General features: G+C 43.8%; 1 protein-coding gene across 2 annotated transcripts in view; it reads left to right on the top strand.

Annotated features, from left to right (window-relative positions):
* The window catches only part of LOC115203187 (spondin-1-like), a 148,360-nt gene that overhangs the window by 28,621 nt on the left and 100,532 nt on the right, over positions 1-19,207 (top strand). For both annotated transcript variants that reach the window (XM_029767627.1, XM_029767628.1), the window contains exons 4-6: positions 4,810-4,883; positions 5,201-5,323; positions 11,969-12,117. In XM_029767627.1, coding sequence (XP_029623487.1) covers positions 4,810-4,883; positions 5,201-5,323; positions 11,969-12,117 — 346 coding nt within the window. The remainder of the gene's footprint in view (positions 1-4,809; positions 4,884-5,200; positions 5,324-11,968; positions 12,118-19,207) is intronic.

Genomic DNA, 19,207 nt, shown 5'->3' with positions numbered 1-19,207 from the left:
GAGATATGGAGCTTCCCCAAAACCTACAATAACTCAACCCTAGTCTTCATGCAGATTTGCGGTGGGTAATTATGCACTGTAGCCCGCTGGCGAGGAAGTAACCCCCCAGCACGCTGGTAGATTCCACCAAGCCACGGATGTGCTCCCGAGACAACTGCTCAGTCCACAGACACCACACAAAAATAACAAACATTAACAATGCCCAACATATTCCAAAATGAAACACGTCGCTAAGCCTATCAGGGGAAAAAGGCTATAGCTCCGGTAGTAAGTTTCACTACCCTAACCCAATCTCCCACCGAGGTACACAGCTGATTGTACTCACCTCAGACCAATGTTCCCACAGCGAGTAGAACAAGTGTTTCCAGGCTGGGCAGAGTCCTGGAAACTAACCAATGTACTCTCTCCAACGCAGCACACAAACAAAACAACCAAAGGCAACCAGTACTGAGCACCAAACTCAAACTAACAAACAAAGCACCTCAAGTTAACATACCTCCACGTTTTCTCCCAAACACAAGTTCAAGATCCCGGACGAGCTCCCACTTGTTACGAACCGGCTCAAAGTTCGTAACAAAAGGGAGACAACGTGGAGACAAAGGGTAACAAAAATATATATTTATTAAATAAAACAACTAAGAAGGTAACAATGGCATGTGTAATCAGTAATCAGTAGTGTAAGTGAGTGTGTTGTATACTTGAATGTAATAATGCAGAGTGTTGAAAGGTGCCAAAGCAAATAACCAAGAAAACCACAAAACTCCCCAACCAATATCAATAAGGTGTCTGCGTGGAGAGAGTCTCCTCAATGAATGGGGAAGAGGTCCATTTATCCTGGGAAACACCTGAGCCCAGGTGTTTCCCATTCATCTGACGACCCTTCCAACTCCGCCCACCGGCCTCCTAATAAAGAAACAAGAACAAGAGAGAATACGGCAGACAGAGTGGGAGGGTCGTCACATTACTCACGATAAACGTTCACAAAAAACAGAACAATTATTTCAAGAATTATAGATACAGAACTCCTCTATGCACTCGATATGTCCGATTTAAAAATTTTCGGTGAAAGCACATTTTGCAATATTCTAAGTAGATAGCCCGGCATCACAGGGCTAGCTATTTAGACACCCAGCAAGTTTAGCACTCACCAAAGTCAGATTTACTATAAGAAAAATGTTATTACCTTTGCTGTCTTCGTCAGAATGCACTCCCAGGACTTCTACTTCAATAACAAACGTTGGTTTGGTCCCAAATAATCCATTGTTATATCCAAATAGCGGCGTTTTGTTCGTGCGTTCAAGACACTATCCGAAAGGGTAAATAAGGGTTACGAGCACGACACATTTCGCGACAAAAAAATTCTAAATATTCCATTACCGTACTTCGAAGCATGTCAACCGCTGTTTAAAATGAATTTTTATGCCATTTTTCTCGTAAAAAAGCAATAATATTCCGACCGGGAAATCGATTTTTATTACAAAGAGAGTGAAAGTAAAAGCATGCTATCCCCTCATGCACGAGCCTCAGTCTGATGGCCCTCTGATAGAGCACTTGCCAAACGCGCTAGTGTGTTTCAGCCTGGGAATGGAATTACGTCATTCAGCTTTTTCCCGGGTTCTGAGAGCCTATGGGAGCCGTAGGAAGTGTCACGTCATGCCAGAGATCCCCTGTTTTTGTTAGAGATGATCAAGGAGGGCAAGAAATGGTCAGACAGGCCACTTCCTGTAAGGAATCTTCTCAGGTTTTGGCCTGCCAAATGAGTTCTGTTATACTCACAGACACTATTCAAACAGTTTTAGAAACTTTAGGGTGTTTTCTATACAAAGCCAATAATTATATGCATATTCTAGTTACTGGGCAGGAGTAGTAACCAGATTAAATCGGGTACGTTTTTTATCCGGCCGTGCAAATACTGCCCCCTAGCCCCAACAGGTTAACTCTTCTCTTCTTTCTCATCTCCTGCTTCTTTCCTCCCTTATTCCACCTGATCTCCTGCCTTGTACTCCTCTCATCCTTTCTTGTCTTTTCTCCTCTGTCCATTCCCTATCTCTTTCAACCCTCATCTCCACTTTACCCTGATCTTTTCACTTTTCATCTCCTTTCTCTTTCTAACCTTTCATTTACTTTCTCATAACCTGAAACTTCCTCTTCCCCTCTCACCTCCTCCCCTCCTCCTTCTTTCATAATGAGACATCCGGCGCCGACAGAGATGGCCGCTTCGCATTCTCAGGAAACTATGCAGTATTTCGTTTTTTTATGAACTATCTCTTACATTGTTACCCCAGGAAATCTTAAGTTTGATTACATCCTGGACCATTGTTACTCTAACTTCCGCGACGCATACAAAGCCCTGCCCCGCCCTCCTTTCGGAAAATTTGACCATGACTCCATTTTGTTGCTCCCAGCCTATAGACAAAAAATAAAACAGGAAATGCCTGTGCTCAGGTCTGTTCAACGCTGGTCCGACCAATCTGATTCCACCCTTCAAGTTTGCTTCGATCTCGTGGACTGGGATATGTTCCGCATAGCGTCGGACAATAACATTGATGAATACACTGATTCGGTGAGCGAGTTTATTAGCAAGTGCATCGGTGATGTTGTACCCACAGCAACTATTAAAACCTTCCCCAACCAGAAACCGTGGATTGATGGCAGCATTCGTGAAGAACTGAAAACGCGAACCACTGCTTTTAATCAGGGCAAGGCAACCGGAAACATGACCGAATACAAACAATGTAGCTATTCCCTCCGCAAGGCAATCAAACAAGCTAAGCGTCAGTATAGAGACAAAGTAGAGTCGCAATTCAATGGCTCAGACACGAGAGGTATGTGGCAGGGTCTACAGTCAATTACGGACTACAAAAAGAAAACCAGCCCCGTCGCGGACCACGATGTCCTGCTCCCAGACAAACTAAACAACTTCTTTGCTCGCTTTGACATACATTGCCAACGACACGGCCCACTACCAAAACCTGCGGGTTCTCCTTCACCGCAGGCAATGTGAGTAAAGCATATACACGTGTTAACCCTCGCAAGGCTGCCGGCCCAGACGGCATCCCTAGCCTCGTCCTCAGAGCATGCGCAGACCAGCTGCCTGGTGTGTTTACGGACATATTCAATCTATCCTTATCCCAGTCTGCTGTTCCCACATGCTTCAAGAGGGCCACCATTGTTCCAGTTCCCAAGAAAGCTAAGGTAACTGAGCTAAATGACTATCGCCCCGTAGCACTCAACTCCGTCATCATAAAGTGCTTTGAGAGACTAGCCAAGGATCATATCACCTCCACCTTACCTGACACCCTAGACCCACTCCAATTTGTTTACCGCCCCAATAGGTCCACAGACGACGCAATCGCAATTGCAATCACACTACACAATACCCTAACCCATCTGGACAAGATCAATACCTATGTAAGAATGCTGTTCATCGACTACAGCTCAGCATTTAACTCCATAGTACCCTCCAAACTCGTCATTAAGCTCGAGACCCTGTGTCTCTACCCCGCCCTGTGCAACTGGGTCCTGGACTTCCTGACGGGCCGCCCCCAGGTGGTGAGGGTAGGAAACAACATCTCCACCCCGCTGATCCTCAACACTGGGGCCCCACAAGGGTGCGTTCTCAGCCCTCTCCTGTACTCCCTGTTCACCCATGACTGTGTGTCCATGCACGCCTCCAACTCAATCATCAAGTTTGCAGATGACACTACAGTGGTAGGCTTGATTACGAACAACGACGAGACGGCCTACAGGGAGGAGGTGAGGGCCCTAGGAATGTGGTGTCAGGAAAATAACCTCACACTCAACATCAACAAAACAAAGGAGATGATCGTAGACTTCAGGAAACAGCAGAGGGAGCACCCCGCTATCCACATCAAAGGGACAGTAGTGGAGAAGGTGGAAAGTTTTAAGTTCCTCGGCATGCACATCATGGACAAACTGAAATGGTCCATCCACACAGACAGCGTAGTGAAGAACGTGCAACAGCGCCTCTTCAACCTCAGGAGGCTGAAGAAATTCAGCTTGTCACCAAAATCACTCACAAACTTTTACAGATGCACAATCGAGAGCATTCTGTCGGGCTATATCACCGCCTAGTACGGCAACTGCTCCGCCCACAACCGTAAGGCTCTCCAGAGGTTAGTGAGGTCTGCACAACGCATCACCGGGGGCAAACTACCTGCTCTCCAGGACACCTACACCCACCCGATGTCACAGGAAGGCCAAAAAGATCATCAATGACAACAACAACCGAGCCACTGCCTGTTCACCCCGCTATCATCCAGAAGGCGAGGTCAGTACAGGTGCATCAAAGCGAGGACCGAGAGACTGAAAAACAGCTTCTATCTCAAGGCCATCAGGCTGTTAAACAGCCATCACTAACATTGGCAGCAGCCACTAACAGTGGCTGCTGCCAACATACTGACTCAACTCTAGCCACTTTAATAATGGAAAAATTGATGTAATAAATGTATCACTAGTCACTTTAAACTATGCCACTTTATATAATGCTTACATACCCTACACTACTCATCTCATATGTATATACTGTACTCTATACCATCTACTGCATCTTGCCTATGCCGTTCGGCTATCGCTCATCCATATATATTTTTATGTACATATTCATTCCTTATTCATTCCTTTACACTTGTGTGTATAAGGTTGTTGTTGTGAAATTGTTAGATTACTTGTTAGATATTACTGCATGGTTGGAACTAGAATCACAAGCATTTCGCTACACTCGCATAAACATCTGCTAACCATGTGTATGTGACAATAAAATGTGATTTGATTTGATTTTCTCTGCAGGGCCAGCATTGTCCAGAAGAGGATCATCTACTTCCAGGATGAAGGCTCTCTCACCAAGAGGATGTGTGAGAAAGGTATGTCCTCCATTACTGAGACGCAGTAGGCGCTACATGTCTTCCACTCCTCTCTCTCCCTTACTATATCTCAGTATCTCCTGTCTTACTCTCTCTTCCCTTACTGGGTCAGGATCTTTACGCTTGTGCTGTATCTCCCAAGCTGTGCGTGACATTGGATAGAGAATTTACGGAGACTGATCAAAAGAACAGCTTTACACCTCCATCTCTCCTTCCCTCACCCATACTCTCCCTCCCTCCCTCCCTCCCACCATCCTCTCCTCCATTAACCTCTATCAATCTCTCTCTCACTCACTCTCTCTTCTCTCCCTTCTCAGAGTCGTTGTATGGGGAGACCACAGAGAAGCCTCTGCTGGATTGCTGTGCCTGTGGAACAGCCAAGTACAGAGTCACCTTCTATGGCAACTGGTCAGAGAAGGTGCACCCCAAAGACTACCCTCGTAAGTACCCCATAACTTCCAAATTACCCAGGCACGTACCCCATTTAATCCCTGAAAGACGACTTTAATTAGTGCCCCATTTCACCCCAGGGCTACACTAGTTGGTGCCTCCATTGCGTCAAAAATACCCCTTTACTCATAACATTGCAATACTGTTCAAGTACCTAGCATCACAGTCTACCGAGGATACTACAACCTCCATGGTCACCCCAGGATACCCTCTTCCCAGGGTGCTGTGCCCCTGTCTCATTCCTCCCCCAGCTTGGCCCTGGGCCTCGGTCTGTGGTGCTGCACTGTATAACCTTGAGCCTGACTCCCCGGCAGGCAGACAGGGTGTGAATGGAGATGGGGATTACTGGGCTCTTCCCTCCTTCTAAGACACTCCTCTCTCTCTCTCTCTCTCTCTCTCTCTCTCTCACAGCCCAGATCAATATAATGATTAGCATGGAGTCCCACAGTAAGATAAACCTGCAGATTGAGTGACACCCTCATTTAATGGCTTAGGAGAGACAGGAGTGTATGTGTTTGAGAATGTGTGTGTGTGTGTATCTTTCTGTTTGTATGTCTTTTTGTTTGTGTGGATGTCTGTCTGTGTTACATTGTGTGTGTATGTGTGTGTGTGCTTTTTATGCATGCGTTTCCACTCTGTGTCTTAGGAAACCCATAATTGGTTTTGTGGTTTTTATAATTGAGTTCTCCTCACCACCACAAAGTCATAGCCAAGGTAACCATCCCTGGTTGTCATACATACAGCAGATCACCATCTACAACTTCCTCCCCAAGCATCATTAGTATCTGGTAATTATTTGTTAATGTGCCTGTGTTTTTTATATGACTACTGTCAATCAAACACAGATAGAACCATTGCTAAAAGAGGTTTTAGCACGACACAACGTGCAGTGCCTGGACACAGCTCTTAGCCGTAGTATATTGGCCATATATCACAAACCCCTGAGGTGCCTTATTGCTATTATAAACTGGTTACCAACGTAATTTGAGCAGTAAAAATAATTGTTTTTTCATACTCATGGTATACGGTATGATATAGCATGGCTGTCAGCCAATCAGCATTCAGGGCTCGAACCACCCAGTTTATAATAAGTAATACACCACTGAGAAGCTATTCAACCATTATCTTTGGAGAGCGGAGATAGCCAGCAGGTTTCCTGGTTACTTGAACCCATTCAGACACTCAGGAGAGAGACAGGTAGAGAGAACCCAGTCAAGATAACCATGACTGGTACTCAGGTGGCTAAGTGTACCAGAGAATTGCCCTGTGGTTTGGATGGATCTGAGGTTACATCCAGGGATTCACAGCTCAAGTGTCATTTCATGTCTTCTGTGGATATGGGTTCTCAAAAGCATTTCTACCAGACTCACACAAAGCTGAAATATGAGCAATATGAGCAATCAAGTTGCTGTTAGGACAAAACACAGACTAGACCAGAAATTCAGAAAGACTGTTATTAGACTGAGAGACAGAGAAAGAGATGAAAGGAGTTTTTTTAGAGAATATGAAAATAGGCTGTGGAACATCAGAGTATATGATCGAGATTGGATACAGTTCTGATGGATATAGAGGGAATAACCTTAGTGAGTTTGTGGTGACCACTTCCCCTATTTGTGTGTGTGTGTGTGTGTGTGTGTGTGTGTGTGTGTGTGTGTGTGTGTGTGTGTGTGTGTGTGTGTGTGTGTGTGTGTGTGTGTGTGTGTGTGTGTGTGTGTGTGTGTGTGTGTAAGGATTTGAGTGGTCAGATAGAGAGCCTCCCTTTGCTGAACAAAGACTTTCAGATAATATGTGCGAGTTGCTCTTGACGAGGAGAGGAGGGAGGGATGAGGAGGAGAGGAAGTGGGATATGAGTTTATTTTGTAGCAATAAAGAAGATAATTATCCACTCGGAGGTCTTTCACCTTGGGAGGTGAAGAGAGGACAATATATTGCATCAGCAGACCGAAGTTTGAGTTTTTAGTTGGAAACTCAGTATGCTATTTCAAGTTTTTAATGTCACGTGAACAAGTACAGTGAAAGGCCTTTCTTGCTAGCTCTAAACTCAACAACGTAGTAATCAATAACAATGTAATACTAAAAATAACATAAGGTAGAAAAAGACACACAAGAAATAAAAATAAGAAATAAGAAGATCACAAGAAAGTAAGTAAGCATACTACATACAGGTTCAGTCAGTTCCAGTACCATCTTTACAATGTGCAGGGATACTGGAGTGATAGAGGTAGATATGTATAGGGGTAAGGTGACTATATACAGGTTCAGTCAGTTCCAGTACCATCTTTACAATGTGCAGGGATACTGGAGTGATAGAGGTAGATATGTATAGGGGTAAGGTGACTATATACAGGTTCAGTCAGTTCCAGTACCATCTTTACAATGTGCAGGGATACTGGAGTGATTGAGGTAGATATGTATAGGGGTAAGGTGACTATATACAGGGTCAGTACCATATGTACAATGTGCAGGGATACTGGAGTGATAGAGGTAGATATGTATAGGGGTAAGGTGACTATATACAGGGTCAGTACCATATGTACAATGTGCAGAGATACTGGAGTGATAGAAGTAGATATGTATAGGGGTAAGGTGACTATATACAGGGTCAGTACCATATTAACAATGTACAGGGATACTGGAGTGATAGAGGTAGATATGTATAGGGGTAAACATACTATATACAGGGTCAGTACCATATTTACAATGTGCAGAGATACTGGAGTGATAGAGGCAGATATGTATAGGGGTAAGGTGACTGAGTATCATGATATATGTGTAACGTCTGCTTCCAACTCACACTCTCAAACACGTAGATCCCCTGAACGCAGCTCACTTTCCAGCCCACTTTCCAGCTCACTCTCAAACACATAGAGCCCCTGAATGCAGCTCACTCTCCAGATCCCAATCACCTGAATTCTGATCACCTGTTCACACACCTGTATGTCATTATCACACACTATTTAGTTCAGTTCTTTGTACCCCATCATTGTGAGGTATTGTTTGATTTGTGACACACTTCTATTGGGAGCGCTGGGTTTCCCATAATGTAATCCTCTCGTGTATGATAGTTTTTGCCTGCCTCACTAATGACACCTTTTGCCTATTCCCTGCCTGTACTTTAGCCTATCGGATTTCCTGTTATCAACCTATTGCTTGTTCTCCCGGATGATGTTACTAGCCTTTTCCCTGCCTGTACTGTTGCCTTTTGGACCCCCTGTGTATGACCTTCTGCCTGCCCCTGGACTCAGCTACCTGCCTCTTCCTGTGGTCCTTTACAATTAAACACCTGCTTCACCCTGAGCTTGAAACCAGCTCTCTGTCACCCATCGTGTTCATTACAATATGATAAACAGAGTAGTAGCGGTGTATATGATGATTGTATGTGAGTGGGTGTGCGTGTGTGATGAGTCAGTATAAATGTTTGTGCATATTATGTGTGTGAGCAAATTATAAAGTGAGTGTTTGTGTGTGTGTGTTGGAGTGTCAGTGTGTGTGAGTGTGCATAGAGACAGTGCAAAAATAAGGGTAAACTCAGAGAGTCCGTGTAGCAATTTAGTTAGCTATTTAGCAGTCTTATGGCTTGGGGATAGATGCTGTTCAGGAGCCTGTTGGTGTCAGACTTGATGCACTGGTACCGCTTGCCGTGCGGAAGCAGAAAGAACAGTTTATGGCTTGACTGGTAGGAGTCTTTAACAATTTTTCAGGCCTTCCTTTCACACCGAGGTCCTGGATGGCAGGGAGCTCGGCCCCAATGATGTACTGGGCTGTCCGCACCACGCTCTGTTCGGCCATGCGCTCAAGGACGGTGCTATTGCCATACCAAGCAGTGATGTAGTCAGTCAAGATGGTCTCAATGGTACAGCTGTATAACTTTTGTAGGATTTGAGGGCACATGCCAAACATTTTCAACCTCCTGAGGTGTATGTGGACCATTTTAAGTCCTTAGTGATTTGGACACCAAATCACTCTCAATCCTCCCCCGGATGTGATGTTTGCATACCTTCACCACCTCGGGTCAGCCCGTCAGGAAGTCCAGGATCCACTTGCAGAGGGAGGTGTTCAGTCCCTGGGTCCTAAGTTTGGTGATGAACTTGGAAGGGACAATAGTGTTGAACGCTGAGCTGTAGTCAATGAACAGCATTCGCACATAGTTATTCCTCTTATCTAGGTGGGTGAGGGCAGTGTGGAGAGCAATAGAGATTGCGTTGTCTATGGGTCTGTTGGGACAGTATGCAAATTGGAGTGGGTCTAGGGTGTCTGGGATGATGGAGTTGATGTGTGCCATAACCGGGCTCTCAAAGCACCTCATGATTACAGATGTAAGTGCGACAGGGCGGTAGTCATTGTGGCATGAAGTCTTAGAGTTCTTAGGAGCAGGGATGATGGTAGTCATTTTAAAACATGTGGATTACAGACTGGGACAAGGAGAGGTTGAAAATTACCATGAATATTCCTTCCAGCTGTTCTTCGCATGCTCTTAGAACATGCCATGGAATACCGTCAGGCTCCGCGGCCTTGCGGGTGTTGAGCTGATTAAAGACCCTTCTCACTTCAGCCTCGGAGAGCAATGGTGGCGGCACTCACACCCGGCACAATGTTGTTATTGGCGAAGCATGCATAAAATGCATGGAGTTTGTCTGGTAGAGAGGCATTGTTTGGCAGATCACAGTTGGATCTTCCTTTGTAATCCGTAATTGACTATAGCCCCTGCCACATGCGGCGGGCGTCGGAGCCTGTGTTATATTATTCCACCATATTCCTATATTGTCCTTTTGCTTGTTTGATTACTCTTTGGAGGTCATAGCGGGATTTCTCATATTTGTTACAGTCCTCAGCCGTAGCCTCAGGGTTGTCTGCGATGTTTATTTATTTTAATTTAACTAGGTAAGTCAGTTAAGAACAAATTCTTATTTACAATGACAGCCTACCCCGGCCAAACCCTAACCTGTGTCAATTGTGCAGCGCCCTATGGGACTCCCAATCATGGCCGGTTGTGATACAGCCTGGAATCGAACCAGGGTCCATAGTGACGCCTCTAGCACTGAGATGCAGTGCTTTAGAACGCTGCACCACTTGGCAGCGATACCTCTGTGTGTGGTAGCCCTGACCTCTAGTTTAGCGCCAACCTCGGTGTTAATCCAGGGCTTTTGATTGGAGAAGCAGCGAACCTTCACTGTGGGGACAATGTCACAGATGAATTTCCTAATGAAGCTGGTGACGGACGTGGTTAGCTCGTTAATTTTATTGGCGGAGTCTCGAAACATATTCCAATCAGCGCTGTAGCATAGTATCTGATTCTGGTGACCATTTCTCAGCGGGTACTTCGTGTTTGAGCTTCTGCTTGTAAACAGGAAGCGGGTGTACGGAGTCTTGATCTCATTTGCCGAATGGCGGATGAGACAGGGCCTTCTATGCTTGCTTGTGGGTAGAATAACAGTGGTCTAGGGCTTTATCGCCCCTAGTGGCGCGAAGGAGACTCATTGATGGAAGTTGGGCATCATGTGTCTTAAAGACACGGGATTAAAACCGCCGTTAATCAGAAAAGCAGCCTCCGGATATAAGTTTTCCTACTTGTTTATAGGCTTGTACAGCTCGTTATTGTGTCTCTCTGAACATTGTACGGACCAATTGCAACCATCGACAGCCACAAGATTTTTGCCAGCTGATCTCTCGTTAAACCATCAATACATACTAAAGTCACCCGCACAACTAATCTCAATTGCAACCAACATTGAACAGTGATTTACCGCTCCCTAATGTAGATGTCAAGGTTATCAGACTATTTCACCCTCTGGTTGGTATTATCATCAGAATAACATAATCCTACTTTATGAGCAGACTAAGGGCGATTTATCTATTTGACAATAATTCTCTACATCTGAAATAAAATATTTCCTTGTTTACCACTGCAAATCTGCTGTCTACTGTTTACCGACATGTTGTATGAATGGAAAACTAATGTTGATGGTCTAGCCTACTATTCTTATACTCAAATAAGTATTTTTTTACATTCATCAGCCTTACGGTTTTCCGATGCTACTGGTCAATATTTCATTGGGGGCAGGAGTGGAGAATCTAGACCAGCTGTCTGGTGTCATAATCCCTTGACACGGTAACGAGAGATCAACTGATCTGATGGTTTATCCTTGTGGGTTTTTCATTGCAATCAAGCTTAGTTTATCCCGCAGGTGCATGTAATCTCCCGTTCGATAGCAGTGTTTAAAAAAATTCCAGTGGTAACCTGCAGGTGCGTGTTAAGTTCTACTTGTTTCACTGCAATCTAGCGTAAATGTCTACAGAGATTTACTGAGAGTAAGGTACTGAGCCTCTGATGTAAAAAAATCTGTAATATAGTACTATAATTACAGTGTCACGATCTGATATGTACATTACTTCCATATGAATCATTATCAGTCATTTCAAAGTGAATAAGAAACAGAACATTCCGTAACCTTACATTAATCTAATCTTTTTCAATTTTTATACACATACCATTACCTTTTACCTATATATATTATGCCTTGCGAAATGGGAATAGGTGCAAACCTTTCACTGGGACAAATGTTTGGCCAGCCTGCCTCCTGGATTGTGAGAGATTATGATAATTCTGGTGTTGTTTTGTTTCTTAACCTCACCAGGGCGTGCTAACCACTGGTCGGCCATCATCGGAGCATCCCACTCTAAGAACTATGTGCTTTGGGAGTATGGTGGCTACGCCAGCGAGGGCATCAAGAAGGTGGCGGAGCTGGGATCACCTGTCTCCATGGAGGAAGAGATCAGGCAGAAGGTAAGACTTGGCATGGCCTTATGCACGTACACTTGCTATTGATATTGCAGGACATTTTAGGGTCCAACAATTGACAAGCCAACACCTTGTCTGTTACGCCAAGAGATCTGCATCCCTTGCTGATGTTCTGGGTGTTTGGTTAAGGTCGCTACAATATGTCACTTTTTATCTGACCAAGATGAACGGATCACTCTCCGATTATGCTTCACTGCGTCCTTAAATGGAGTCCAGACTTAGCATTGTATTCTGAGTGGGGAAGCAATGTTGTTCAAATGTGGTTGAAAGCTTGAGAATCCATTATAAACATGTTGGTAGTGCTATTGCTACTGCAGTGGAGGATCTATGTCTTTTATGGATGTCAAGGATGGCAAACCCATAAAAATTATTTAAATCACCATCCCCATTCAAGTCATTGTTCAACTTGCCTTGGTTTGAAGTGCTTTTCCCATTCTAGTAATTATATCTATATTGGCCAGCCAATGGCTCTACTCTCTGGATAATCCAAGTGGCTGTGGTATCAGTACAGTAAGTAATGGAGTTTTCATATCTCAGTGGGCGTTCTGATTGATCCGTGAGCTACAAAGTACTTTAATTAATTACATTCAGTAAGTCTCTCAACCTGCCCCTTTATGTGGTTTTATACTTCACAGCTGGGAAATGCATCGTGGGCACTGTTGCGTTTTCTACGTCCTTTGGATATTCAAAGTAGATAGTGTCTACTTGGTATTTACAGTATAAAGCCATGGAATTGGAACATGGAATGTTATCCAAAGTGTGTTGAAGTATTCAATACTTTTTGCATAATGATTTCCACAAGTGATGACCTAAATGAGAGACAAACATTTGTACTATAAGGATCCTTGCAAATGTTGGTTAATGGTCTGCTTAATCGTCTACAGTAGTTCCTCATTTAAAAGTTGCGAGCTTGCACTGCGGGACTTAGAGGTACCCAGTGTCACGGCTTCATTGCTCCAGACCACCATACTGGGGAGTTAGAGCACTCATTATGTATTTGGGTCCTATGGATTTCATATGACCAATCATATCGAGTGGTTCCAATGACGAATTTTGACACGAGCCACCCGTCCCTGGTAGCGTTCTTCAACAAAGATGGCTGACAAGACATTATGGTGGAACCAAATGTAAGTAGTTATAACGTCATAATGAGTCAAGCAAAACATGTACAATTGAGAGGAATATGTTAGTTAATGTAGAGACAAACGTTTGTGCATATTTTTTTGTCATAAAGTTAATATATGAAAATTGATATTTAGCCTCTCTAGGGTATGTGGGACGAAATCGTCCCACCTACTCAACAGCCAGTGGAATCCCGTGGCGCGTTATTCAAATACCTTAGAAATGCTATTACTTCAATTTCTCAAACATATGACTATTTTACAGCATTTTAAAGACAAGACTCTCGTTAATCTAACCACACTGTCCGATTTCAAAAAGGCTTTACAACGAAAGCAAAACATTAGATTATGTTAGCAGAGTACCCAGCCAGAAATAATCAGACACCCATTTTTCAAGCTAGCATATAATGTCACATAAACCCAAACCACAGCTAAATGCAGCACTAACCTTTGATGATCTTCATCAGATGACACTCCTAGAAGATTATGTTATACAATACATGCATGTTTTGTTCAATCAAGTTCATATTTATATCAAAAACCAGCTTTTTACATTAGCATGTGACGTTCAGAACTAGCATATCCACCGCAAACTTCCGGTGAATTTACTAAATTACTCACGATAAACGTTCACAAAAAACAACAATTATTTTAAGAATTATAGATACAGAACTCCTTTATGCAATCGCTATGTCCGATTTTAAAATAGCTTTTCGGCAAAAGCACATTTTGCAATATTCTGAGTAGATAGCTCGCCATCACTGGCTAGCTATTTTGAACCTCACCAAGTTTGGCCCTCACCAAACTCAGATTTGCTATAATAAAAATTGGATTACCTTTGCTGTTCTTCGTCAGAATGCACTCCCAGGACTTCTACTTCAATAACAAATGTTGGTTTGGTTCAAAATAATCCATAGTTATGTTCAAATATCCTCTGTTTTGTTCATGTGTTCAAGACACTATCCGAAGGGTGACAAAAGGTGACGCGCCCGACGCGTTTCGTGACAAAAAAATTCAAAATATTCCATTACCGTACTTCGAAGCATGTCAACCGCTGTTTAAAATCAATTTTTATGCGATTTTTCTCGTAAAAAAGCGCTAATATTCCGACCGGGAAACCCTGTTTTCGTTCAAAGACGAAAAAATAAAAACATGGTGTCGCCTCGTGCACGCGCCCACAGTCTCATTGTTCTCTGATCGACCACTATCCAAATGCGCTACTGTTTTTCAGCCAGGGCCTGCAAAGACATCATTCACCGTTTTGCCGCCTTCTGAGAGCCTATGGGAGCCGTAGGAAGTATCACGTTACAGCAGAGATCCTCAGTTTTCAATAAAGAGAGTGTAGAAGCCCAAGAAATGGTCAGAGAGGGCACTTCCTGTAAGGAATCTTCTCAAGTTTTTGCCTGCCGTATGAGTTCTGTTATACTCACAGACACCATTCAAACAGTTTTAGAAACTTTAGGGTGTTTTCTATCCAAAGCCAATAATTATATGCATATTCTAGTTTCTGGGCAGTAGTAATAACCAGATTAAATCGGGTACGTTTTTTATCCGGCCGTGCAAATACTGCCCCCTACCCTAGAGAGGTTAGCAAGTTATCTTTACTAGCTGACATTAGCCAGCTAGACCGTGTTAGGAGAATGTCCCTTGCAACTGGTGATGACCTCAAATCCTAGGAAGTTCACATTCATGCAAGGTTAATAGTTACAATCATGTTCATAGGTACTAGAGCGCCTCTCTTGTTCAATAAATATTAAATATGAAAATATAGTTTAGCAGTTTTACCTATAGTAAAAATCTTCCTCTGTCTCAGTTTCTCACCATATTTCAATGTCTTTGCATGTCTTTCACACTCTCTCCCACTCCCTTTGTTACTTGTCCTTTTTCCATCTATCTCTCTCCAAACCTCTCCCCTCTCTCTTCTTTTCTTTCTCTCTCTCTCTCTCTCTCTCTCTCTCTCTCTCTCTCTCTCTCTCTCTCTCTCTCTCTCTCTCTCTCTCTCTCTCTCTCTCTCTCTCTCTCTCTCTCTCTCTCTCTCTCTCTCTCTCTCTCTCTCTCTCTCTCTCTCTCTTTAAATAGCCTGTGCTAGTGTGTAGCAGATGGGCCCATAGAGTGTATTATTGTAGGGTAATATTGAAGACCTGGAGTCGCGGCACATAATGAGAGCACACTGTGAGAGCTGGGCTCTGTGCGTCATCACCGCCACCTATCCACAAGGCTGTATTATCCACAATACTGTCTGCTATTGTATCTGTATTAGTCCTCCTGGACCTTCTCCAAACAATTAGAGCAAATAGAGGATTTATGGAGAGACGGCCGCAAAGCAAGGTTGGCGTCAGTTTTAACCCTACAATGCAGAGTAGTTACAGTACTGTTGAGTGACAAGATAATTGATGACATAAAATGGTTGATAGTTCTTTTTACCCACTTGTGTCAGCTATTACAGTAGGCTTACATTGACATTCTAGGTAGCTCTCTGTAGAATATTATCCTAGTGGGGGGTGGTATGATCCAATCCCTCCCACCCACTGAACAGACCTCAATTTAAACCAGGTAGAAAGCAACAGGAACAAACCATTACCTTCTCCCTAGGGAGATGTGAAAATATTACATGTGGAATATTGCACAGTACTCTACATAGCAGAGGAGAGAGATGATTTCTGTAGCCTGTTGTTTTCAGTGGAGATCGCTGGGGAAAGTAAACGTGATTGGCTGTCACCAGATCCCATGGTGATAAGCCTTGTTCACACTGCAGGCCTTAATGCAGCGCTTTAATACATGCGCTGACCAGGTGGCAAGTGTCTCACTGACATTTTCAACCTTTCACTGACCCAGTCTGTAATACCTATGTTTAAAGCAGATCACCATAGTCGCTGTGCCCAAGAATGCCAAGGTAACCTGTCTAAATGACTATCGTCCCGTAGCACTCACATCTGTAGCCATGAAGTGCTTTGAAAGGCTGGTCATGGCTCACATCAACACCATCATCCCAGACATCCTGGACCCACTATAATTAGCATACGAACACAACAGATCCACAGATGGCATAATCTCTATTGCATTCTGCACTGCCCTTTCTCACCTGGACAACACCTACGTGAGAAGGCTGTTCATTGACTACAGCTCAGCATTCAACACCATTGTGCCCTTCAAGTTCATCACTAAGCTAAGGACCCTGGGACTGAACACCTCGCTCTGCAACTGGATCCTGGACATCCCGACGGGCCGCCCCCAGGTGGATAGGGTAGGCAACAACACATCCACCATGCTGACCCTCAACACTGGGGCCCTTCAGGGTGTGTGCTTAGTCCCCTCCTGTACTCCCTGTTCACCTACAACTGTGTGGCCATGCACGACTCCAACAACATCATTAAGGCCTGATCACTGACGATGATGAGACAGACTATAGGGAGGAGGTCAGATACTTGATAGTGTGGTACCAGGACAACAACCTCTCCCTCACATCAGCAAGATAAAGGAGCTGATCGTGGACCACAGGAAACATCGACGGGGCTGTAGTGTAGCGAGTCGTGAGCTTCAAGTTCCTCTGTGACCACATCTCTAAAGACCTACCATGGTCCAAACACACCAAAGCAGTCGTGAAGAGGGTATGACAACGCCTCTTCCTCCTCTCTTGCACTGGCTCTATGCACACATACTACACTGACACTCCAACACACACATATATCCCCACACACACTACATACACTCACATGCATATTGACACTACACACACTCACTACATTCACACACACACACACACACACACACACACACACACGTTCTTTCACACTCTTCACATACACTGCTGCTACTCTGTTTATCATCTTCCTGATTGCCTAGTCACATTTACCCCTGCCTACATGTACTGTACATATTACCTCAACTACCTCGTACTCCTGCACATTGACTTGGTACTGGTACTCCTTGGAGCCAGATCCAGCCAATCAGAATGAGTTTTTCCCCAAAAAAGGGCTTTATTACAGACAGAAATATTCTTCAGTTTCATCAGCTGTCCGGGTGGCTGGTCTCATTCGATCACGCTGGTGAAGAAGCCGGATGTGGAGGTCCTGGGCTGGCTTGGTTACACGTCTGCGGTTGTGAGGCCGATTGGACGTACTGTTAAATTCTCTTAAATTATGTTGGAGGTGGCTTATGGTAGAGACATTAACATAAAATGCCCTGGCAACAGCTCGGGTGGACATTCCTGCAGTCAGTATACCAATTGCACTCTCCCTCATAAATTGAGACATCTGTGGCATTGTGTTATGTGACAAAACTGCACATTTTAGAGTGGCCTTTTATTGTCCCCAGCACAATGTGCACCTGTGTAATGATCATACTGTTTAATCAGCTTCTTGATATGGATTATTTTGACAAAGGAGAAATGCTCACCAACAGGGATGGTAACAAATGTGTGCACAAAATATGAGAGAAATAAGCTTTTTGTGCATACGGAACATTTCTGGGTTATTTTATTTCAGTTGAAACATAGGACCAACACTTTACATGTTGCGTTTATATTTTTGTTTGGTATATTTCCTTTTTTTAGCAAATTTTTCTTACTTTTTAAATCTGCTTTGTTGGTAAAGGGCTTGTAAGTAAGCATTTCATGGTAAAGTCTACACCTGTTGCATTCAGATTTTTCAAATCTGTTTTTGAATACTGACTGTCCGAGATGAAAATATAATGAATTGAAAGTTATTTGTTAGGCTGTGTCTTTAGATTTGGGGTGGGGTCGCGAGAAATTCTTGCCCAAAAAATGGGGTCCCCAGAAATTCTTGCAGAAAAAATGGGTTCCCTGCTGAAAAAGTTTGAACACCACTGCATTAGTAGATAAATGAAGAGTCAGATTGGCTGGTTCAAAATATAGCAGCATGGTGATTACCAGCTGACTACCAACTGTCTTGTAAAACAGGTTGGAAGAACATGCTGTATCAAATAAAAAATGCTGTATCAAATTTGATTTGTCACATGCACTGAACCTTACAGTGAAATGCTTACTTACAAGCCCTTAACCAACAATGCAGTTTTAGTATTTAATAAAATAAACTGAAGTAAAACATAAATAAATAAAAAATAAAAAATAATAAAATAGAAAAATAAAAAATAATTAAAGAGCAACAATAAAATAACAGTAGCATGGCTATATTCAGGGGGTACCAGTACAGAGTCATGTGCGGGGGCACCGGTTAGTTGAGGTAATTGAGGTAATATGCACATGGCTTAAAGAGTGTGTGTGTGTCATTAGTGTGTGTGCTGTGGAGGAGATGAGCCTGTAGTCACACACAACCTCTCGTTATGTCAGAGGGCGTACAGGGCACTAGCTGGTGAGCTCCATACAGTATGTGCTGCGTTAACTAGGAGTTGACAGCTCCATTTCCCTGGGCTGCTTGGCTGTCGCCTGCATTCACTGTGTTCCCTTTTAATATTTCTCAGAGAACACACACAGAGTCTCTCCTTGTCCTTGAGGGAAAGTTAGCCTCTGGGGTGAAGGAGCCGCTCTGTTTTTGAGCAGCAGAGCAAGAAAGCACTCTTTGGTATAAATGCTGACACAAACAAAAAGGCGCTTTGCTTTTGTGTCAGGTGGGGTGTCGGGGCTAGCAACGTAGCAATGAAGGCAGTAACAAATTGATATTCATAGAAAGCAGAAATTGATATTCATAGGCAGGCTCGACACGAGCCAAGGGGTGCACTGATCTCAATGTTCATACAAAGTTTCATTTGCAGAGCCAAGCAGGCGTTGAGTATACACGCTCACATACTGTACACACACAAAACCCAACACACACACGCACCTGGACGCACGCATGCACACATACACACACACACACACAGAGAGATTCGTAAACACACACACATGCAACCCAGCTCCTCCTCATCACGTCAGCACAATGCGGTGCGTGATGGCTTTATTTTTTACTGCCGGGACCAAGATGTACTGTGCCATCTGT

Source organism: Salmo trutta, chromosome 12 (assembly GCF_901001165.1).
Source record: "Salmo trutta chromosome 12, fSalTru1.1, whole genome shotgun sequence".
Classification (NCBI taxonomy): domain Eukaryota; kingdom Metazoa; phylum Chordata; class Actinopteri; order Salmoniformes; family Salmonidae; genus Salmo; species Salmo trutta.
The sequence above is the reverse complement of the archived record's forward strand: the minus strand, read 5'-3'. Positions and strand labels throughout refer to the sequence as shown.